Source organism: Danio rerio, chromosome 21 (assembly GCF_049306965.1).
Source record: "Danio rerio strain Tuebingen ecotype United States chromosome 21, GRCz12tu, whole genome shotgun sequence".
In the NCBI taxonomy this organism is placed as follows: Eukaryota; Metazoa; Chordata; class Actinopteri; order Cypriniformes; family Danionidae; genus Danio; species Danio rerio.
The window spans coordinates 29,659,373-29,684,440 of NC_133196.1; the positions used below are offsets into that span (position 1 = coordinate 29,659,373).

General features: G+C 36.1%; 1 protein-coding gene across 12 annotated transcripts; it reads left to right on the top strand.

Annotated features, from left to right (window-relative positions):
• Positions 1-1,749: 1,749 nt before the first annotated feature.
• Positions 1,750-24,271, top strand: kcnk4b (potassium channel, subfamily K, member 4b). 12 transcript variants are annotated; one of them, XM_073935934.1, is made up of 9 exons: positions 1,750-1,837; positions 7,248-7,363; positions 7,541-7,770; positions 13,078-13,195; positions 13,334-13,494; positions 15,604-15,790; positions 17,999-18,147; positions 18,447-20,465; positions 20,661-24,271. In XM_073935934.1, exons 3-8 carry the CDS (start codon positions 7,582-7,584, stop codon positions 19,134-19,136), a joined length of 1,494 nt encoding a protein of 497 aa, XP_073792035.1. In that variant the 5' UTR covers positions 1,750-1,837; positions 7,248-7,363; positions 7,541-7,581; the 3' UTR covers positions 19,137-20,465; positions 20,661-24,271. The 12 variants fall into 12 exon arrangements, with proteins under 12 accessions (XP_073792035.1, XP_073792039.1, XP_073792040.1 ...); XM_073935938.1 differs by having other exon boundaries at positions 18,483-20,469; positions 20,698-24,271; XM_073935939.1 differs by having other exon boundaries at positions 18,483-20,469; positions 20,727-24,271.
• Positions 24,272-25,068: the final 797 nt, after the last annotated feature.

Below are 25,068 nucleotides of genomic sequence, written 5' to 3' on the forward strand. Positions count from 1 at the left end.
TCACCATTCATTACAACGGGAGGCGGCTAAATGCCTTTGTTTTGTTGTTTCTGTCAGAATAGCTGTAAAGGTTCCACCTTCTTCTGAGTTATTGCTCACACCCAAATAGGTGAATTTGACAAAGACTAGGTATTTTGGGCTGAAATATCACATCTTTTAAACACCAATATTTATTTTATCTATGGAAAGAAGCATATGCCGCCTTTAATGCTACACCAACATCATGTTTTTCGCCTCTGGCTTCAAGCTCTTGTTTTTGTCTCAGCCAAAAAACTGTCACTGTTTTTGATATTTCTAAAAAACTTCCCAGGCCAAATCAATTCAAGGTGGTGAGACATATACAGTCAGTATCGGTTAGGAGAAGTGTAACTCCATCTGTGAGAATGTGTTGCTGCTGGCGTTCAGCTCTGAAAGCTGTGCAAGGTCTGCAGTGTTGCAGCTGCAATTCCCAATAAGTTATGCACATTAGCGTGCATCACATATCAAGCTGATACTGACACAAGCATATGGGAAGCACGTGTTGGAGGCAGAGAAAACGCAAAAGACGGCAGACTGAAATAGACACTTTTCTGAATTAATGTTGATTTACACGCCCTTACTCTGAATGAGAGAGAATATTAGAGGCAATTTGTCTGTCGATATGTAATGTCTGGAGAGAACAGAGGGAAAATTGTCTGAACATAACTATACATAATAAATACTTAATATTCAGATAAATACTATAAGATAAAATTGAGATTAACAAACTATACATATATAATATGTAAATACAACATATTAAATTATAATAAATCATATTTAATATTTTGAAATATTTTTTATTATAGTTTATATGCTAAAATATATCAAATTTATAAATTATTAGATACTTATATACTGATTATCCATATGTATTTAGTACATATTTAACATTCGAATGTATAATTATTAAATATACATACATTGAAGTGATAAATATGTACTGAATATATATGAAAAATCTATATATAAATATCTAATATTATATAAATACTGAAAGAATAGAATGGAAAAGACTAGAATATAGTAGAGTAGAATGGAATGGAATATGTTTACTGCTGTTGTAGAGTAGAGTAGAGTAGAGTAGAGTAGAGTAGAGTAGAGTAGAATGGAATGGATTAGAATGTTTACTGCTGTTGTCCTATTTTGTTGACCACATTTTATGTAAGCTATTTTATTAACTGTTAATCAATAAAAGCCTATTATAACATGTTGCCAAATAAGTTTTGTACTTTATAAGCACAGTTTGTCCCCTAAACAGCATTTCCGACTGAAAAGTAAATTGTCCTCCTGAACGGAACCATTAGTCCTGGGATAAACTGGGCTTTTTCTCCGGCTGATCCGAAAGGAAAGACCAATTATCAGATCGAGCTGAGAATCTCTGCATCGACCCCACCCTTTCCCTTTCTCTTTTCTTCATTTCCTCTCTCTCTTTTTCACCATCCTTTACTGTAGTAGCCCTTCCCTGCTCTGATCCTACCCTCTCCACCGCACACACACTCTCTCATACACTTCACTCAGTCGGTCTCTCAGCCTGCCTCTGATTGAGTAGCTTTTCATTCTTGGGCACTCAGCAACAGTGTCTCTCCATCTCTCTCTCTCTCTCTCTCTCTCTCTCTCTCTCTCTCTCTCTCTCTCTCTCTCTCTCTCTTACTCTCTCTTACTCTCTCTCTCTCACACACACACACACACACACATATACATATACACATACACATACACACATTCTCTGAAAGGAGTCCTGCAATTTGAAGCTCTGGATCGCAGGATTTGCAGGATCATCTGCACTGAGGTGGGAGATGGCATTGGGAGCTTGTGTGTAAGAATTGTTTTTTGATCTATTCTGTGCTTTTACTGCTAATGTAAGCAAATGCTGGTCCTGCATGTAAGTCTGTTTGGAAGTTTTGGACTTATTTAGTAATGCATGGAAATTGTATGATTAAGTTATGAATTTGACTGTGCGAGGTGTAAAACAGCATTTACTGTATATGGACTGAGCTGATGAATGTCTCTACTAGTTATTAGAAGTTGTGAATATGCCGTTTGTGCAATATATGAATGCACTGGAAGTAGGAGATCTTCTGGATTTGACTAGAGTTGTTTGGCTTTGGTTTGTTTAAGGCGAGACACTGCAGACGAAAACATTTTTATGCACCTGTGAGTTTTGAGGCTTACTGGCTTTTTTTCAGTGTAATGGAGATAAAAAGTTCATGTTGGGGTCTTCTTTTTGTTGTATTTGACCAATTTGTGTCTGTTGATAAAAATTACAATTACATAAAAAACTAAGCTGCAGTTTTATTTCTGTATCCTGAACGTTTTTATATTATATTATGTTAATTTTATTATATTATAATATATATTATATTTATATTTAGTACTTTGACTGATTCGGGTAAGCTAAATTAGCCGTAGTGTATGTGCATGATTGAGCGTGTATGGTTGTTTCCCAGTGATGGGTTGTAGCTGGATGGCCATCCAATAAGTAAAACGTATGCTGGATAAGTTGGCGGTTCATTCAGCTGTGGTGACCGCAGATTAATAAAGGGACTTATCCGAAAAGAAAATAAATGAATTTGACTGATGGTTGATATGGCAAAAATGTTTGATGATGTCTATATGTTTTTCGATATAACTTGTTAATGCTTCCAGATTTTAAAAATTATCCCAACAATGACTAAAGCCACAAAAATTAGAGGGTGCATAAAATGAGTTCCCATATTTTCGGCGGATAAATTTTCGGAGAGTAAAAATTCAGTGCATCTCAAATAACAACACACTTTTAGATTCCCATTGTTGCACATTTCTGCTGTGTGATTGGCTCTTAGATCAATATTGAGTAAAAAGGTCCAGAGCTTATCATTGCTATTAACATAAATTTTATTGTGATTAGATATAATATTGCTTATTTCAAAGCCAATCCACATGCTAACCCCAATCACATGTAATTCATTAATATTCTTCAGTATTTATTAAAAGTTAATTAATAGTTGTGCTGTAACAAAGCTGCCTTAAGATGAAACTAACCAATTTTTATTCAAGAAATGTGCCTAATTAGTGTTTTTATTTGCATAATTTGCAATCTTATTTATACACATCACATTAGGAAACTTGCAATACAAGAATGTATTTGCTATCCCTAACCCTATCAATCAAATAGGGAAGTACAGTGATAAATATAAGTTATTGTGTGTGTGTGTGTGTGTGTGTGTGTGTGTGTGTGTGTGTGTGTGTGTGTGTGTGTGTGTGTGTGTGTGTGTGTGTGTGTGTGTGTGTGTGTGTGTGTGTGTGTGTGTGTGTGTGTGTGTGTGTGTGTGTGTGTTTTTAAAAAAATTTTGTACTATCAAAGTTGTATTTTTCCATAATGATCTTTGTTGCGAAAATAAATGAACAAAAAAGTTAAATTAATATAAAATTACAATGGAAATAGATAAAAAATATAGTAAAGCAAACTGGAATAAAATAATAATAAAACTTTATTTAAATAAAAAAAAAACTTTACAGTTTTCCAAGTAGACAATATCAATTGTATAAAAAAATACCCGTAGGCCCACATGGAATCTGTGCGTGCATGAATCCACAATTTCCTCAGATTTTTAGCCCATCATTGAGTCTATGTACTTACTTGTGTAAATGTAAATTTATTCCGTTTTTTTTATTATTATTAAGTTCACTAATGTTATTGTGATATATTAATAGTAATATGAAAATGTTCATATGATTAATTTACAATACGGTTTGTAAAGCTATATTTTCACTCTTTTAGTTGATATATTTTATGAGAGACTTGCTTTGTTTACGTGGATCTAATTGGATTTTCATTGTAAACATTAAAGTTAAAAATGCATTATTTTTTTATTTCATATATTAAGTTTTTAGTTATGATACTCCTAAAATCATTTTACATAAATCCACTGATTCTTTACAAAAGTCTCAGCTGAAATTGCAAAAAATGTCCACAGATTCGGTGTGGCCCTACTAATAAGTTATTATTTTTACCGTTTGGTGCAGTGTCTTGCCTTGATTATTGTAGTTCTAATTGCTTGAATGTCTGTATATTTGCGTGTTTGCCAAAGCACTTTTTTATAGTGAGTTTGCAAGTATGCAGTCAGCAGATCCCTCCAATCAAACCCTGAACCCAATAACTGCCTCAGACGTCTCGGCCTGCTGGCATTTACAGCTTCTCGGATCTCACACACGCACTTGAAGAGTTGACCGTACACTCGTAAACACACACAAAGTGTATAGCGTTACGAATATCTCTTCTTACTATAAAATAAAAATATAAGAACTGGAAAATAAGTTGGTTACATAACGTGGTATAAATACGAAAGACTGAAGCTAGTTGTCATGCAGATATATTTTATAGAGGCTATAACTGTTATACCATGGATGCTTTTTTAGCAGTGGTTTCTAAATGAATAAAAAAAAAATTAAATATATGTAAATAATATATGTAAATAAACATAGAAAGAAATAAACACAGCTTATATATATATATATATATATATATATATATATATATATATATATATATATATATATATATATATATATATATATATATATATAGCTGAATAAGATTGTTATGCTATTTGTTATGCTATTTTTGGGAGAACTGTCTTTGAAATTAAAATTATATTGTATAATATGCTATATACAACTTAAAAACTAAATAAATATTTAACATTTCTCGTTTAGTTTATTAAAAGATAAAAACAGCAATATTACTGCAATTTTTGCTAAAATTAAGTCAAATTTTTCACATAGTTCTCCATGAGCAATAAAACCTGTTCAACTAATATATTTATAATAATTAAAAACTGCTCAGCTCGTATTCATGACGCCTTCACACCATTCATCCACAGACTCTAAAGTGCTTCTTCCTCTCGCTTTCTGTAATTTGATTCGGCATATAGTTGAGCTCATCTTCTGTATTGACAAGAATCATTTTCAGGGTAGTTCTGTCCTAAACTCACCTCTGCTTCATGTGGGTTTTGTTTGTCTAACAGCTGGTTAATGGTCTGGTGTTGTTGTTTTACACTAGAAGACAGATGAGTTTTGTTGTGAAGGTAAAGTCTTCGTGACATGACGCGAGCCAGCTGGTCCTCTGTATGAGTCCTGTCATTAAAACTGTCCAGCAGAAGCCAAAAATACATTTGTTAGAAGTTAGACAAGCATTCAGGGCAGGTTTACACTGGTCACCACAGCTTTGTTTTATGACTTAACTGCCTCCCTGCAGTAAAATCCAGCTTAAACCAGCCTAGGCTGGTTAGCTGGTTTTAGCTAGTTGACCAGGCTGGTTTTAGAGGGGTTTTGACCATTTCCAAGCTGATTTTCAGCCATTTTCAGCCTGGTCTTAGCTGGTCAGGCTGGAAAATGACAAGCTAAATCCAGCTAAAACCAGCTTGACCAGCCTGGTTTAAGCTGGACATAGCTGGTTTTGGCAGGGCTACCAGGCTGGCCAGGCTGGTCAAGCTGGTTTTAATAAATGTTAAAAAAACACACACCCTGATCTGACACTGAATTTGATGTAGCAGTGTTAATATTACAAAAGGCTAACGTTCAAAAAAGTACAAAAAAAGTTTTTATTTTTCTTTCAAAATTTAGGATATGGCAAAGAATTGTTTATTGTCATGACTAGAAACTGCTTGTTGAAATGTGAGAATAACGTTTATTTTATTCTTTTGGCATTTCAAAACTGTGAAATTGGGCTAATTAATATTCATTTTAAAGAAGGTTTAAAGCCAGAACAACCAAAATATCAACATATGTGTTGGCAGAAATCCCTTTTTAGGAAGAAATTTAGTAGGTCTATTCTCTTAATTGTTTTTAGTATTCTCTTCATACAATGTTTATGAAGATACAGATACCCTGTTCACTGTTAAACCGATGACCAACTCCAGCTGCAGTATTGACTTTGTATAAATGCAATATTTTAGAAAACATATCTGGATTAACCAGCTTCTCTTGCTTTCCAATTCGTATCAAACTCTTTAGTGTGCTTCAGAATATTCAGATAAAGACAAAAAAAAAATTTGTTTCTGTGAAATGTAAATAGTTTTTGGAATATTTCCCAAGAAATATTTAAGAGAGTAGTAAGATTTTCCTATTATACTTTTCTTCTGGATAAAGTCTTATTTCTTTTAGCTTGGCCGGAATAAAAAAATAAATAATAATGAATAAAAAAAAATAATAAAATAAAATAAAATAATAATAATAAAGGTTTAAAAACAGCTACAGTAAGGTCAATATTATTAGCACCTTTAGAATTTCAACCACTGTTGTCCAGTGACTTGCCTTATTAACTCAACTTGCCTAATAAACCCAGTATCTTGCGAAATAATTAACTTGAATCATAAAATGATACTAATGTATAACTGGATTAAAAATAGAAACAAAAAATAGTAAGAAACAAAACATATATTAATGGGCGACATGGGGCTCTGGGGTTAGCACTGTCGCCTCACAGCAAGAAGGGTGCTGGTCCTGGCTCTATCAGTTGGCATTTCCATGTGTTTGCATGGTTTTCCTCTAAGTGCTCCGGTTTCCATTAAAGTCCAGACATGCGCTATAGGTGAATTGGATGGGCTAAATTGCCCATAGTGTATGTGTGTAAATGAGAGTATATGGGTGTTTCCCAGTGATGGGTTGCAGCTGGAAAGGGCATCGGCTGAGTAAAACATCTGCTGAATAAGTTGGCGGTTCATTCCGCTGTGGCGAACCCTGATTAATAAATGGACTGAGCCAAAAAGAAAATGAATGAATTATAATAATAAAGGTTTGAAAACAGCTAGAGTAAGGTCAACATTATTAGCCCCTTAAAAATATTTGTTTCAGTTGGCTACAGAACCGTTGTCCAGTGACTTACCTTATTAACTCAACTTGTCTAATTATTAACCTAATATCTTTCAAAATAAATAACTTGGATCATAAAAATGCTAGTAATATAAAACTGAATAAAAAAATTTAGAAACAAAAAACTAGTAAGAAACAAAATGTTATATTTATCATATAAATCATGACAACGGCGGTTCATTCCGCTGTGGCAACCCCTGATAAAATAAGGGACTAAGCGGAAGAAAAATGAATGAATGAATAAATCATGACAACTTACCCCCAACTTTAACCTGTAGTACATCATCCCTGATGTAAGATATTGATAAGATATTGGCTATCTTACTGACCTCAATATGATGCTGATATTTATTGGTATTTCTTCATCAAAACAGTGTCTCCACAATTAGATCACGAAGACGCCAGTTTTCCATGTGGATTTCTATGTGGAGACTAAATTTCTAAGGACTGCCACGGACTAAGCTGGATAAGCTGAAAAAAAAAAACACAGGTTTGTGGTTGTTTAAATATTTTCCTAGGATGTATTTTTTTTAAATGTCATAGACCAACACTGATATTACAGCTTGAATGTGTTTCACCAAAATTCCCTGTAAAGTTGTTTTGTGTTCTCGCTTAAGCTTGCATCTCTTTTTAATGGATTTGGCTGGTTTTGCAATCTCGTCCACAGGAGGATAAACAGCAGTAGAGGACTCCAGCAGATGTTTAACCATGCACGGGGCAACTCTTGTATTTATCCTCACTGGGGTGCTCCTGTATTTGGTTATGGGGGCTCTGATGTTCAATTATCTGGAGGCCGGTCATGAAGAGAAACACTTTGACCTTCTGCAGACCACCAAACAAGAGTTCCTTAGTAACTATACCTGTGTGGACCTAGAGAATCTAAACAAGTTCATCGATGTGAGTATACTAACACATATTTTTATACTCATTAAATCTGTGCAGTTATTTTGTTTAAAAATACTGAACTTTTTACATTCAAAATAAATTGTGCTTCCACTCATAAATCACTGGTAAACTTCACAACAAATACCAATTTTGTAATTAATATTACAGTTTTTGTTAAAGCACTAGGGTCAAAAAATATCCAACAAGCTAGAAGGAGAATCACAACATTGTAAACTTAAATTTGAAACAAATAATAATATAAAAGTTGGACAAAATAATGAAAAGTACCAGGCTGTCTTTATCTCTTTGATGAGGGGAATAGCTTCAATCCCATGAAGCACTGTGAATTAACAACAATGGAGAAATACAAAAACAAAAAATCTATTTGAAATTCTCTGTTGCATCTATAAAATCAATTTGTTTCATGTTTATTGCAAAATATGTTAATAGTATCTGGATGCAGCCTTTATGATGCAAGCTGAGATTGCAACACTCAGCAATGCAATGTCAGACACAATCCATTTACAATGAGCCAGTGACGTCACAATGAGGGGTAGGGTTAGGGTGGGGTTAGTTGAGCCCATTAAAAAGCATTGGATGCAGCTCAGATTGCACTGCACCAGGTCTACATCCAGACCCCTCTCAAATATGTCAAATCCGTTATGTAATTTGCACTGCTTTATGGGAACGTTGTGATTGGCCCATTTTGCTTGCTGCAACTCGGTTGGTGAACGTTTTGTATAGGATTGTGGGTAATGTATTTTTCCCATGTTTTCCATTTGGGGTAATTATTACCTTTTTTGTAAAGGATTTTTAAATAGAACAAACAACAAAGACAATCAGACAGACAAACAAACAAACAAACAAACTACAAATGCTGCCATAAAAGAAAATGTACAAATGTATTTGTTTAACAAAAACAAAATCAAATTAAAGAAAGCAAGAAAACAATCTTTGTTTGTGTAGAAAGAATTGGAGAGGTTCCTGAAGTCGTCTGAATTTGACCTGTTTGTGGTTGAGGTCATAAGGTAATTTTTCCAAAGAATGACTGAAAATTGAGAAATCCACATGGAAATATTAGGAATTTGAGAGGTAGACCATTTTATTAATATTCATTTCATACACTGTAAAAAAAATGATTTTACGTTTTTTTCCCCGGCAGCTAGTCTACATTTAACAGCCATTATATTACTTTAAATTTCTGTAATTTAACAACTGTTATTTTATGATAAATGTCTGTAATTTAACGTCTGTTATTTTATTATTTTATGGTAAATGTCTGTAATTTAACGTCGTTATTTTATGGTAAATGTCTGTAATTTAACGTCTGTTATTTTACGGTAAATGTCTGTAATTTAACGTTTGTTATTTTATGGTAAATGTCTGTAATTTAACGTCTGTTATTTTACGGTAAATGTCTGTAATTTAACGTTTGTTATTTTATGGTAAATGTCTGTAATTTAACGTCTGTTATTTTATTATTTTATGGTAAATGTCTGTAATTTAACGTTTGTTATTTTATGGTAAATGTCTGTAATTTAACGTCTGTTATTTTATTATTTTATGGTAAATGTCTGTAATTTAACGTCTGTTATTTTACGGTAAATGTCTGTAATTTAATTTACCCCAGCTGCCGGAAAAACCCTGTAAAACAACTTTTTGTTTTACAGTGTAGCCTGAAATGTAGGAGTTGTAAACAGAGGTTTGAGGTCTGAGTCAAAAAGGTCTTCAGGAATCTCATTCAACAAAAAAGTGTGATTATTACCTTTAATCATGCCTAACTTCCATGAGAAATGTTCTGCTTTGTATGTTTTTTTTTTGTTTTTTTTGTGGTGGTGGTGTTGAATTGTTTTGTTATCATACAGCATCATCATCCGTCTTTATGTTTTATTTGCTTTATCTGTGTTTCTCAACAACGTTCCTGGAGGACAAACAACACTGCATGTTTTGGATGTTACTATATCACATCCATTACAGGTCTTTCAGTCTCTGCTAATGAACTGGTGATCTGAATCAGGTGTGTTTGGTTAAGGAGACATGGGAAATATGCAAATTTGGTGGCCCCTCAGGAACATGGTTCAGAAACACTGCTCTAGATAGGCTGCTTCCTAAAAATTCATAAATTTTAGATCCAGTGTTGTACAAAATATTCTAATCAATGGTTGTTGACATAAAAATTACAAAGATGATAAAGTCGTTTTTTTAACCATTTTATGGTTACTTCCAACTTCCATTATTGTTTTGTATGAGCATGAAAGATTCTGCCGTGTTATAAAGCGCACAATTACTGCAAAGAGATTTATACTCTATAACTGGTCCTGTTTCTGAACTACTTCAAACACGTTTTCTCAATTGCTTTACTGATTTTTCTATTGGGAAAGTACACATCCTAATATTGAGAATGTAAATAATTCATAGTCATTGAGGTGTGGCCTGGTTTAGTCATTTTAATATTAGTGTGTTGTCAAAATAGTGGTGCTGCCCCAAAGAACAAAAATACTGATATGCATAAAATGTCCATTTATATTAACAGACGTGACAAACATTATTATTAACTTTCTGTGCACTGAGCTTTGCTACAGTTGAAGTTAAAATTATTAGCCCTCCTGTATTCCCAACACTGAAAAGAAGATTTTTTTTCAACACATTTCTAAACATAATAATTTCAGAATCAGAAAGAGCTTTATTGCCAGGTATGTTCACACATACGAGGAATTTGTTTTCATGACAAGGCTTCTACGATGCAACAGAATGACAGAGACAGGACAAAAAACAGATAACAAATATGTTTCAAAAACAGAAATAGTGACTGCAAATATACAAACTGACAAGGTATGTACAGGTATATTACTATATACAACGTTCTACTGTATGTGCAGCTGCTATGTGCAAATTGACATGTAAAGTATCTTGTTAAATAAGTGAATATGTGTATAAAAGTAGTGATGTTTGTTTCACTACTATCATCAAGTGTTCATGAAATGGATTGCCTGAGGGGGGGGAAAATGGTTTCTGTGTAACTGTTTAATAAATCATTTCTAGTAACTGATTTCTTTTATCTTTGCCATGATGATGGTACATAATATTTTACTAGATATTTTTAAAGATACTAGTATTTAGCTTAAAGTGCAGTTTAAAGGCTTAACAAAGATAATTAGGCAAGTCGCTGTATAACAGTGGTCTGTAGACAATCAAAAAGAAAAAAGAAAATACTGCTTAACAGGGCTAATAATATAGACCTGAAATGTTTGTTTGTTAAAATTAAAACTGATTTTATTCTAGTCGAAATTAAACAAACAAGACCTTCTCCAAAACATTATAGCAAATACTGTGAAAAAATTCCTTGCTCTGTTAAACATCATTTTGGAAATATTTGAAAAAGAAAATTCACAGGAGGGCTCATAATTTTGACTTGAACTGTATGCTCTTATAAAAACATCAGATTAAATAATCAGATGAATAAGCCTTTAAAGGGGTGGTCCACTACGATATAATATTTTAAACTTTAGTTGATGTGTAATGTAGTTGTGTAAACATAAACAACAACTCTGAATGTACAACTCTCAAAGTTTAATGCAAAGAGAGACATTAGCTTTTACAGATTTAGCTTAGCAAACCCTCCAGCTAAAGAATTTGGGGACTAAAAAAAAATACATCCGATTTACTGAGATCACAAGGGCTTTTGGTTACGTGCATTCACCACGCGGATCTACCCTATGCAGCAAAGGGGTGTGGCCAGAGGCGCTTTAATGTTATAGCAGAGTAAGCTAAAATGCCGTCCAAACGCTACTACTTCCACAGAGCTTCTTCTGTTTCTGTATTTGGGCTTCTAAAGGACACGACACAAAGAGAGAAGTGCTTACAATTTCATTTTAAATATGTTCCAGAGAATTATAAAAAAAAAATGTATAGCTAGCATTTGACAAAGGAGAACTTCAAGAGTCTCTCCCAGTTTAGTGCTGCATTCAGCTAAAAACTCCTCCAATCAACGAAGCTGTAGATCGTGAGCCACAACCTGTACCCTTTTTTATTTGTTAAAATTGATCTATTGAGGGTTCCTCTTTTCGAGAATATTTCAGTTAATTTTTTGCATTAGGCAGTGTCTGATTTTAGAGCCATTTTTTTGCTTTCTCTAAGCTTTTCGGCACTGCCTTCCTTTCTTTACGGTCCATCTCTGACAATTAGCTTGTGTTGCACTAACTTTTTGTTTGACATTCTTGCCAGATATTGATTACGTCCGCGTAACCTCTGATTGGTTCAGCCCATCTCGAAACCAGCCGGCCATTGCCGATTGGGCCAAATGCTTAACATTTACTTTTATTACTATTATCAACATCATCGTCTTCACATCATTCACATTTTGCAAGAGATAAAAGCTGATTGCATGTAAATACTATATGTATTAAAAAAATAAAATAAAATAAAAACTGACCGGCCCACACTTAAAAAATGGTCTAGCCCTTCTGGTCAATCTCCTCCTGGACTGATTACACAGCGCAAAAGCATGTGCTTGTATGGGTGTGGCGTGGACCCAATCCGCGAATCCCAGCACATTATGTTAGCAGACTAATAAGAGCCTCTTGAGGGTGGGCCTTTCAACTAGGAACTAGGAAATATGACAGCCATTTTCATGTTAGCTGAGTAGATGTATATAATCAAATAACGTAATAATATAATAAAAATAATGTGATTTTCTACAAGTGAAGCATGAGCACACATTGCTTAGCATCTTAAAAACACAATCAAGCCTTAAAAATGCACTGTGAATCACCCCTTTAAAAATTGTTTCACTAGGACAAGCTGTAAAGGCATGGCCACTTTTAGAAAGGGGTTGGGAACGGCAGTTCATTTGCACTTAAAAAACTGTGTTTTTGCTTACACTCAAAAAGGAGCATTTACTGCATGGTATAATATATGATTTGTGAGGTAACTTCACAGAAACTTTCACAAGACACCTGTGAGATATATTGCATCTTGTAAAAAAACTGTAACAGGACCCCTTTAATAACAAGGCAAGAAAATATAGCTGCTGTGATAAAAAAAAAAAAAAGAATCCAGTCCCCCTCCCTGGGTTTATGGTCCACCCAATTACGAAACTAGATCGAAACTAGATATCAGGTTTATCTCGGAGCTTCCAGGTCATAAATACTACTTGAGGGGTTGTTCTGACTAGGAAGCCTGTTTACCATATTTCAATAGCCTGTATTATTTCACTGCTTTGACTTTTATCGTGTATCATGCTCATTCACAACAACAGAGCATCATGCAGAATCTAATATCTAATCTTTTCTCCACACTCTACTTACTGTTTCTAAATAGACACTAGCAGAGGTAATGGGTGTTGGAGTTGACCCCACCAAAAATGAAACCAATTTCAGCACCAGCTGGGACCTGGCCAGCGCTTTCTTCTTCTGTGGAACCATTGTCACCACCATCGGTACAGGATTGTCACATCACTGGCTGAACATACCTGCATGCTAAAGCCAGAGCCTCTGCATTCTGGAGATCATTGGCACTGTGTGATGTCTAAAAATATCTGCCATCAGATCACAGCAAGTGTTTGTCTGTGGTCCAGGTTATGGAAACATCTCTCCAAAGACATGGTGGGGTCAGTTCTTCTGTATCTGCTATACACTGGTGGGCATTCCCTTGTTTGGATTTCTGTTGGCTGCCGCAGGAGACCATCTGGGGACGTCGCTGAGGAATGCCATTGCTAAAATTGAAGCGCTTTTATGGGTAAATAATGATGGTGATGACACACACATGCACACACTCATGTGACAATCGTTAACATTTACAGAGAAAGGGTTCACTGTATGACCTAGGAGCTGTGGAAAGAAAAAGATATCAAAGGCTCAATAAATTGGAAGGAATTAGAATTCAGCTTGACGTTTGGAATAAGATTTATATAAATTTAATTAATGTGACAGTTACGGAACTTGGAAGACGATTAATAGAGATGTAAATATTTTGAGCTTGTCCACTTTTGACCACTTCAATTGAAAATGCTATAGATCAGACTGCTCTCAAAGCTTAAACACTCATTTTGTCCCGTTGTTGAAGTATGGGATTTTTTACCTTAGAATTTCATAACAAAACTATTCAGATTTTTTTCTCAGAACTGTACTACATAAATTCATATTGGTGTGTTATAATATCATAATTGTGAAACACAAATAATTTTTTCTTGGAAGTGCGTAATAAAAGCCTAATCATTTTCCCCCTGTAATTGTTTATATTTTACAATTCTGACTTTTTTAGGCAGAAGTCAGAATTGTGAGTAGAAAAGTCAATGTTTCTAGTAAATTAGACTTTTTTTTCGCAATTACGAGTTGATGCATATCAGAAATGTGAAATAAACTTTTTTATTTTCAAACCACTGAGGAGTGGGAATTTAAATTTGAGTTAGATTTTGAGAAAGTTTTATTTGAAAAGCTATATATATATATATATATATATATATATATATATATATATATATATATATATATATATATATATATATATATACACACTCACCAGCCACCTTATAAGGTACACCTGTCTTCTAATCAGCCAATCACATGGCAGCAACTCAATGCATTTAGGCATGCAGACATGGTCAAGACGAGCTTCAGTTTAAACTGAGCATCAGAATGAGGAAGAAAGTCTTGGATTTTCAAGCACAACCAACTCTAGGGTTTAAAAAGAATGGTCCGAAAAAGAGAAAATATCCCATGAGGGGCAGTTCTGTGGGTGCAAATGCCTTGTTGATGCTAGAAGTCAGAGGAGAATAGTCAGACTAGTTCCAGCTGATAGAAAGGCAACAGTAACTCAAATAACCACTCGTTACAACCGAGGTATGCAGAAGAGCATCGCTGAATGCACAACACGTCCAACCTTGATGGGCTACAGTAGCAGAAGACCACACCGGGTGCCACTCCTATCAGCTAAGAACAAGAAACTGAGGCTACAATTCGCAAAAAGGCTCACCAAAATTGGACAATAGAATACTGAAAAAATGCTGCCTGGTCTGATGAGTCTTGAGTACTGCTACAACATTCAAATGCTAGGGTCAAAATTTGGTGTCAGCCTACCTGAGTATTGTTGCTGACCATGTTCATCCCTTTATGACCACCCATATTCTAATGGCTACTGTACTTAAATTACCTCCACAATCACCAGATCTAAATCCAATAGTGCACCTTTGGGATGTGGTGGAACAGGAAATTTCCATCATGGATGTGCAGCCAACAAATCTGCTACAACTTTGTGATGCTGTCACGTCAATTTGGACCAAAATGTCTGAGAAATATTTCTAGTACCTTGTTGAATCTATGCAACAAAGGATTAAGGGCAGTTCTGAAAGCAAAAGGGGGTCCAACCTGGTACTAGTAGGGTGTACCTAATAAAGAGGGGAGTGTGAATAAATATGTGTGTGTGTGTGTGTGTGTGTGTGTGTGTGTGTGTGTGTGTGTGTGTGTGTGTGTGTGTGTGTGTGTGTGTGTGTGTGTGTCTCTGTGTGTGTGTCTCTGTGTGTAAATCGTGTTTTTTTTTTTCTTACCAGTCGTGATTCTACCACAAAGTTCCAGTGTTCATAGCTTTTATATCATTTTAATTTGTCTTTTGAGGTTCATATGTCATTTGTGCAAATTTGTTCTATAATATTGGATTGAAAAATCTGAAAAGTTCATAAACTCAATCGCTCAATGACCGTCCCCCTCAAACAAATCAAGTATAGAGACATCAAGTATAAACAGGAATGTGTCTGTCTTATCTACATGTTAAATGCCAGGTCTAAACAGGCCAATTGTCTTAAATCTTGTCTAAAATTGTGTTAAATGTCTTGTCTTTTTCTAATTTCAGAAATTTAAGGTGAAGCCAGTCATCGTGCGTGTCATCACCTCAGTGCTGTCCATCCTGCTGGGCTGCGTCCTCTTCATCTTTTTGCCAATTTTAGTCTTCCAGAAGATTGAAAATTGGACTCTGCTGGAATCTGCCTACTTTGTGGTCATCACCCTCACTACTGTGGGCTTTGGAGACTATGTTGCAGGTATCCTGAAATTTTTCACTTCCATATTTTATGTATGCATTACAAGTTTAATGCATCAAAATGACTAAAACTGAGATGAAAACCTCTACCTTGACTTTTGACTTGTATAAGTTAGCTGGAGGTTAACCCCACGCGTAGCAAAGACCCAATTTAACCTTGAACATTCTTGTAATTGTAAACATTAATAAACAAACCACTGCTGTCATCTTGTGGTGGAAATATAATGGGTTAAATCAATGGTCTGAATCCACAATTGCCTGCATTAACATGCCACTTGATTTGGTTTTCAAATGCCAGAACCGAAACTACAAAGTGACTTACATTTACATTACATTACATTTAGTCATTTAGCAGACGCTTTTACAATGCTAAACATTTTACTTCCTTCTTAACTGAAATATAGGTTGTTCCAAGCCTGTATAATGCTTTTATGCAGAGAAAGCAATAGTATCTGGATGCAGCCTATATGATGCAAGCTAAGATTGCATCACCCAGCTATGCTATGTTAGACACAATGCACTCGATGGAGTGAGTGACATGACTGTGACGGGTAGGGTTAGGGTGGGGTTAGGTGAGCGCATTAAAAAGCATTGGATGCAGCTCAGATTGCACTGCACCAGATCTGCATCCAGACCCCTCTCAGAGAAAGATATTTTAAAGGTCATTTTTGACCACATTATTGAAGTCAGTGGGACCCAATATATTTTAGCACCAAAATGGACAACATGATGGTGTTAAATTAATCAATGCAACTTGATTCATTTAAGTGGACAATTAATCTGAAGCCAAACAATGATTTTGTATGACGAACAATGATCAAATATGACCAGACAACACAAACCTCAACTGAATTTCACAATTGCAATATTGTCTCGTATAACGGCAAGTTAATTATTCATAATTGAAACTTTACAAATCTTACAGCTGAGATTTAAATTTCACACATATTTGACAACTGCTGCTTTATTTCTCATAATTAAGCCTTTATCTCATACTTTTATCTGAAACTTTATCTTACACTTCATATTTAGCAATGTGATAGTGTTTAAGCTGAAATTTCACATACCCACTCATTATTATTTTATTTCTGCAAATTTTTATTTAAAATCTAATAATTCATAATAACTCATACTGTGTTTAATGTAATTTCTATGCATCTCAAAATTATGACTAAATCCCACAAATGCTACTTCGTCTTGTATCTATCATGATTGCAACTTTAAATCTTACAGATGGGACATTTTACAATTGCTACTTGTAACTGTGGCTTTACTTCTCATAATTGTGTTGCACAGTTATCAAACATTTTTGTCTTCCAATTCCATATGTTAAGCCTTGTTTGTCACATGACCATTTTTTCTTTGTAATTAACCCTGACATTAATTGTAAAATTTGAATATAAGCTTCAATTGGCTTAATTTAATGCTACATTATTGTGCATTATGGAGCTTGAAAGTTCAGAGTGTAATTTATTTTCATAATATAGACAAGCATATCTTCTTTTGGGTTCCACAGAGAAACTAAATTCAAAGAAATGTGGAACCACATTAGGATTAATATTTGCATGTACCATAAATGTGCCTGTCAGTCTCACATTCCATCATTCCCTGACTCGTGAACAAAACCCCAAGATACTTGAACTGCTCCACCTAGGTAAAAGACTTTCCTCCAACCATCTCCAATCTACATTCCTATTCTCACTTATGGTCATAGCTTTGGACCGAAAAGACAAGATCTCGGATAGAAGTGAGTTTCTTTTGCAGGGTGGCAAAATGCACACTTAAAGATAGAGTGAAGAGCTCTGTCACCCGGAAGGAGCTTGGAGTAGACCAACTGCTACTCCACATCGAGAGAAGTCAGCTGATGTGGCTCGAGCATCTGTTTCGAATGCCTCCTGGAAGCCTACCTAGGGAGGTGTTCCAGGCATGTCCCACCCGGAGGAGACCTAAGGGAAGACCAAGGACACGCTGGAGGGACTATGTCTCTCGGCTGGCCTGAGAACACCTCGGGATACCCCCAAAGGAGCTTAAGGAAGTGTCGGGGGAGAGGGAAGTTTGGGGTTCTCTTCTAAGACTGCTGTCCCCATGACCCGGCCTTGGAAAAGATGAAAATGAATGGATGAATGAAATTAAATAATGAATAAATCATCACTTTAATACTTATAATAAATAAATAACTCACTTTTTATGCATTTTGTGCATCCATCAGGGGATGACGTCAAGGGTGACGATGGTCGAGAATATTGGTACAAGCCTCTGGTGTGGTTCTGGGTTTTGTTCGGTTTGGCCTACTTTGTTACCATTCTCTCCATGATTGGGAACTGGATCTTGGTAGTTACGAAAAAAACCAAAGCTGAGGTAGGCATGTGATTAATATTTGATGTCAGATTAATTTTTTATAACCAAATGCCTTGTGGAGTTTATGAATAAGGGCAGTGTCTGGTCAAACTCCCTGGTCAAACTCAGCACTGCAAATCAATTAGGATTATTAATTTCTCTCTCACTTCCCGTCCCTTCTATCTCCATGATAACCTTCCTTCCATTTCCCACTCATATCCGTAATTCATCTCTCCACAACTCCTATTAACCAAAAAATCTGTGTCAAATTTCAATCATTCTGTTCCTGGTGGCATACAAATCTCTCCATAACTCTCAAGCCTTTCCATTTCTCCTGCCCTACTTTCTGCTCTAAGATGGAGGGGTTGCGAGCCCATGCCTCGGACTGGACTCAGAACATCCAGAATATGTCTGTGGATTTCAACATTGCTGGAAAACTTGAAGATCCCTTCAAGCGCAGCAAGAGAAAGCGCCGTCACAGGCGGCACAAACACACCGGCAGTCAGGGTGAAGTCGGAAAAGATGGTAGAGAGGAGAATGAATCTGAATCCGGCTCCTACTCATCAGATGAGTCTGAAGGCAGCTCAGAGTCAGAGTCAGAGGCAACTCAAACTGAACGGGTCCCGGAGGGTGGAGGAAGCGTTGCTGCTAAAGAATTAGAGAAAGAGGAAAAACTTCACGCCATCCCCAAAGATCCCATCCCCAAAGATCCCAAGCCCAAAGATCCCATCCTCAAAGATCCTATTCTCTCTCAGCCTTTGGATTACTTTGGGGAAAATCTTGCATACATTGATGAATCCTCAGATGCAGGGAGCAGGAAGGTCCACCTAGACCCCCTGCTGGATTTACCAGACTCAAACCCAGACAGGCCCAAAAGGAGACGTCAACGGAGACAATTGAGAAGAGATCAACCAAAAACCAAGTACCCCCAAACCAGTCCAATTGAACCAGAGAATAGAGCGCCAAATGGAGACATTCAACAGAAAGATCCTTCTACACCAAAAGTGTGAGTGTTAAAATGTTGAGGAGTATTGTAGTTCCTTAAAAAAAGCCTCTTTGGAATAAACTTTAAGCAACTGCTAGCTTTAAGATATGCTGTGCTCCACTGTGACAGTATTTTACTGGGACAAACAAAAAAACAAAAAAACATGTGCCTAAAATGCAAAAGGGGGGAAAAAGAATCAGGTCATGTCAACTCTTGGACCCCTCAGCATGAGAGAGAACTTTTATTGGATAATCTAGTCTATTAGGGATTTCTCTGTGTACATGAAGGCCATCGTGATCAGACGATTAGCGCCATCTTGTGGACGCTGACTTGTTTACAGATGCACTGACTGTCAATGAATGTTTTTTCGGTGTGCCTTTCGCTTCTTTCCTTACGTCGTAATAATTATAAAGGAATGACACCTTGTTACTAACGTTACTAATCCAACTCAACTGATACTTACTGCTTGAGTTCATCAAACTGTCACTTTTCTACTACTGGAAAATAACACTTTGCTATGACTACCTGTTTTTGCTTCAAGTAAAAAAAGTGACTGTTTTTAAGGTTTGCAAGTTTATACACATCATGTAGCACTTTATTTCCAACAAAGTGACTCGTTCTCATGATTGTGACTTTTAATATCACTGCTACAACTTCTCTTTTAGCTACAACTTTACTTCTCATGGTTTCCCTTTATCTCATAACTATCATATCTCATAGTTGTGAACGAATCCCACAACTGCTAACAAATTTATTTCAAAACAATTGGGACTTTATACCTCACAGTGTGACGATTTCTCATTATTCTTATTTTCAATCTTATAAATGTGACCATGGCACCCATGGTAAAAAATCTACTTTTCAAGCTGTTTGGACAGCTGTTTGTTTACAGGTGTGTAAGTATAGTGTATAGACCGTCATATTGGGGTGATATAAACACACACAGTCCTTTTTTTTTTTTTTTTTTTAATTTAACAACATAAAAACGGTGGAGCGGTTTTCAGAGCGACCGCAACTTGGCGTAGGAGTGCGGTCCCCCTGCCAACCAATATTAATTGACAGGCCCATTGATTGACGTCACCATATCATCAGTTTGTTGATTCACGTCCGCCATTTTCAGCGAGAGTCAAAGCAATATCACTAAAGGAACATCCTTGCTCTATTTTTAGATGCCAGGCTCATTTAGCTCAACACAAGATCAACATTCACCACATGGTTGCTGTAATTGGAATTATTGGTTGTATCTTTAGGTAGGTTTGCAAATGTGTACTTTTCATTGCGTCTACCTTAAACTTCAGCCATTTGCATTTACCGAGGTCACAGAAGCTCTCTGTGATCTTAACTAGATGCAGCTGCACGTCTCTCCACTGGAAAACCAAAAGCGCCGCTCTATGTGGCGCGATGCATCACCATGCATTTTAGAACTCTAAAAACATAGGTTTCTATCAGTGTACACACAATGGCGCTTCAAGTTGGTGGCTGGGCGCTGCAGACAGCCGCCGACTTCAAGCGCCGTTGTGTTTACCCTGATAGAAACCTATGTTTTTAGAGTTCTAAAATGCATGGTGCTGCGTCGCGCCACGCAGAGCGGCGCTTCTGGTTTTCCAGTGGAGAGACGTGCATATGACACGCATGACGCTTCATGTTTAGAGTTCTAAAATGTGTGGTGCGACGATTCGGGACACTTCATGTATCTTCTGCGCCACAGAGAGTGTCTGGTGTGCCGTGTCGCAGCGCATCCGGTGCCTCAGTCAAGCTCGGCACTTGAAACTATCACACAGTTGTCTGTACAACTATACAAAGACACAAATTATTGTGTACTCTCTGCTTGGTCTGTGTCCGAGTCGTACATGTACAGCTGAATGCTGATCCTGTGACTCTTGCTCCTTCTCACAGTCTGCCTGTCTGTTGAAAACACAGAGCAGGTGAGCTCTTGGCTCTGCAATTTTTTAAGTTGGGCAGGAAGCCGAAACTAATTTTCATGTGAAGCAACACGCCCCTAAAACAGCAAACTGTGTAAACGCCCCCAACATGACACTTTTGAACACAATATAATTTTAAAAATCTCAACTGTGTGTTGAACTGAGCCTAAACTGGCACACTCAGAAGAACCATAATACTAATATTAAATTGTGAAAAATGGGTAAACTATGTGCCCTTTAATTATACAAACATAAAAATAAAACCTAAAGAAATCTGAAAAATGTGTAATGACAATGAAATGACACCAGGAGAAAGTACTGAAACACATTTACTACTTTATATTAAAGGCTTTTTTTTTTGGTGACAGCAGCTTAAAGAAGCCTCTCATATTGAGAATGAAGTCACATGAATTAGTCAGGTGTGAGTTTTTCACAGAATTCAACAGATAGTAAAAACCCTGATGGTTCTGTGGGTCTCGTCTATCAAATTTAATCTTTATTTTGTATTTTTGTATTTTATACTGGATTCAAGTCAGGTGATTGGCTGGCCTATTCACAGCTTTATTTATTTTTTATTTTTTAGTTTCCTTGACATTGTCTCGCTGAAATGTCCACCCTGCTTTTATTGTCACCCTGGCTTCAAGCCAATAATAATTTACAATGACGAAGGGCAGAGGGTTGCTAAATAACTACTGAGAGATTTCAGCTGCTGTCTTAGCTTTCACTGCTGTTCTACACCTCCCCTTCTTCATGTGTTCAATACTTTATCCCTGTGTCATTTCATATTAACTTATCTTGCAACCTTGTTTTCTTTGCATATAGGGATTTATTTGGTTGTTACCAACAGCTGGTGAAAATTTTAAGCCACCAGCACCTTTAAATGATGTTTTCTGAGAAAAATGTTGATGTGTTCAATACTTAATTTCTCCACTCTATCCCACAAAGTGACTATTTGTCACAATTATTAATAACGGTGACTTCAGAACTGCAGTTATTTCTTGTAATTTCAAGTTTATGTTGTTTTTTTTATATAATTGCTACTTTTTTGTCAAACAATAGCCATTTCAAATGTCTGCGGCTTATAATTGTGACTTTATTTTCCCATAATTGAGACTTGAATATACATAATTGAGCAAATAAATAATATACAATTGTTTAACTCTTACGTTACATCTCACAACTGCAAGATTATTTCCCATTATTGCGACTTCCAGCGTTTTATTTTTTTACTCTGAGGCAGAAACAGGTTTTACTATCAAATATATGGGTCTCTAACAGACAAACTACAATAAATGTGGTACATGTGCAACTCTTTCCGTAACTTGAGAAGTTCACCACTGCAATGAACTAACACAAACCTTCATCAAAAGTCACCCTTAACTAGATTTATTGCAACTGAGCTCTGCAGTCAGTCCATTACATTTATGTGGTCAAGTTACACACAAAGGAGGAAGCAGAAGGTGTGTTACACAATACTGTATTATTTGTCACAGTCTGTATTTCACAGGAGTTTAGACTTCATAATCAGTGAAGTGTTCACTTTAAACAGCTGTGGGATATAAAGATGATTTTTAATCCATCACTTCTTTAATTACAGTCCAAAATGAAAGGCTGCATGTGTGTAATGCACTCACTACACTCACAGAGTTTTTTGATCTTCTGAATGTCAACGTCAGACAATTCTTTTCTCTGTTCAATCTGCACTGAAGGGTTAGGAAACTGAGTTATCATTTCATGTTGTATAGTGAAGGCTGCCCTGCAAAAGAAGGGTTGAGAGAATAAATTCTCAAAACGATGTACTTTATATATCTGAACTGCAGCATGATTTCACAAGTAATATGGGTGAATTTATACCTTCCGTAATGCATGATGGAGCTGTAGTCATAAGGAGTATTCTGATTATTTGTGTCCTCCTTCTCAAAGGTGTATGCAGATGCTGTGCAAGAGCGTTGGTTTTCATTACTCTCAAATAAAAAAGTTTTTTAACTCTTGAATGCATGAATGTTTCATATCTAATGCAGGTGGAATGCTTTCTGCTGTCATAGCACAGATAGTCTCCTGATATTTTTAAAGCAGTTATAAATAAATAAAATAAAGATTTTTTTTTTACCTCCTGCAGATGATTTCATCACCATCGTCATTGTAGCACACTTCTAATATTTGCAATATCAATCAATTTCTAGGAGACAGGGTGGCTCAGTGGTTAGCAATGTCGCCTCACAGCAAAAAATTGGCATTTGTGAGCGGAGTTTGCATGTTCTTTCTTTGTGCTCCGGTTTGCCCCTCAGTCCAAAGACATGCGCTATAGGTGAATTGAATAAACTAAATTAGCCGTAGTGTCTGTGTGTGAATGAGAGTGTATGGGTGTTTCCTAGTACTGGGTTGCAGCTGGAAGGGCATCTGCTGTGTAAAACAAATGCTGGATAAGTTGGTGGTTCATTCTGCTATAGCAACCCCTGATAAATAAAGGGACTAATCCGAAGGAAAATAAATGATTGATTTTTCTAATCTAAAAACTAAAAGGTCTCCCATGCTCTCCAAGGCTGCATTAATTTAATAAAAAACAAAACAGAAAAATCAGTAAATGTAAAATATATTTTTGTAATCGATTGTAATACATTTTTGTGATGGCAAAATTCTTTGTCAGAACAACAAAATAACATTTCTAGATGAATTTGTGGGACTCATAAAAGCAAGTCAACAGTTATATAAGTCAAAGTAAAGGGGTGGTCCAGAATGTAATTTTAAGGCTTGGTTGTGTTTATAAGGTGCAAAGAAATGTGTCCTCAGGTTTCACTTGAAGGTAATCATGTTATTTTTTCATCAATCTCACTTTGATTATACACAGCTACTCAGCAGACATGACAACGACTGATATATTTCCTAGTTCCTCTGAAAGGCCCGCCCTCTAGTGACTCTGATTGGTCATCGTCTTAATGTGCTACGATTCGCGGATTGGCTCCAAGTCACGCCCTTACAAGTACATGCTTTTCTGCTGTGTAAACAGTCAGTCAACTTCCTGCCCACTCTCTAAAATAAAATCTGACATGTGTCTGTAACGAGTGAAAATAGGGTGCGACTCCTTTACGAGACATCGTCTTTGTGTGTCTATGTGTGTGTGTGAATGTATGAACTTTCTGTAACAAGCGCATGTGCGCGGGACTTTTTCTTTTTCTCTGATGCTCGGATTAAGTTTTCTGTATTATATCGTGGCAGAAGAATAAAGCACAAGATGTGGGATGCGACGTGTGAGCCTTGATTTATTTTTCTGCTGCTACATGAGTTAAGTGAGCTATCCTGTATACTTTTAACTCAACGCGTTACACAACGTCTTTCACATATATCCGGAATATGCAGATGTAAGTAATTTGAATCATCCACATATCTTTTGCATCGTTGCTACAGCATATCGTTAACGCTAGACACTGTACATGTCATGATCAATTTTACCAAATAAAAAAACACTTACAGGTTGTAGTTCACAGCTTCTGCTTTGAGGAGATTTTAATCGAATCCAGCACTGAACTGGGAGAGATTCTGGAGCTGTTTTGTCAAATCATGCTTGCTATGTATTTTATAATTCTCTGGAACATAATTAATATTAAACTGTAAGCACTTCTGTCATTGTGTCGTTTCTTTTGGAAGCCCAAATACAGAAACAGAGAAGCTCTGTGGAAATAGCAGCGTTTGGACGCATTTTAGCTCTATCTCTGCTATAACGTTACAGCGCCTCTGGCCACGACCCTTAGCTGCGCAGTGTGTGCGCGGTAAAAGAACCTTTGTGATCTCACAAGGGCCGGAAGTATTTTTTGTAGTCCCCAAAATTTGTTCATTGTAGGCTTTGCTAAGCTAACTCTGTAAAAACCAAAGTCTCCCTTTGCATTAAATTTTAAGCTTTTTACATACAGAAATGTTGTTTATGTTCACCCAGCTACATAACACATCAACTAAAGTTTAAAATATGATATCGTAGTGGACCACTCCTTTAATAAAAGACAAAATCAATATCTGTGTTTCTTGACAATACAGATTAAT

Excerpts from the sequence above, each read along its gene's own strand:
- kcnk4b (XM_073935934.1), top strand. The coding sequence starts at position 7,582 with ATGCACGGGGCAACTCTTGTATTTATCCTCACTGGGGTGCTCCTGTAT. Across the intron at positions 7,771-13,077 it reads ATCTAAACAAGTTCATCGAT|ACACTAGCAGAGGTAATGGG; the intron begins GTGAGTATACTA and ends GTTTCTAAATAG. Across the intron at positions 13,495-15,603 it reads AAATTGAAGCGCTTTTATGG|AAATTTAAGGTGAAGCCAGT; the intron begins GTAAATAATGAT and ends TTCTAATTTCAG.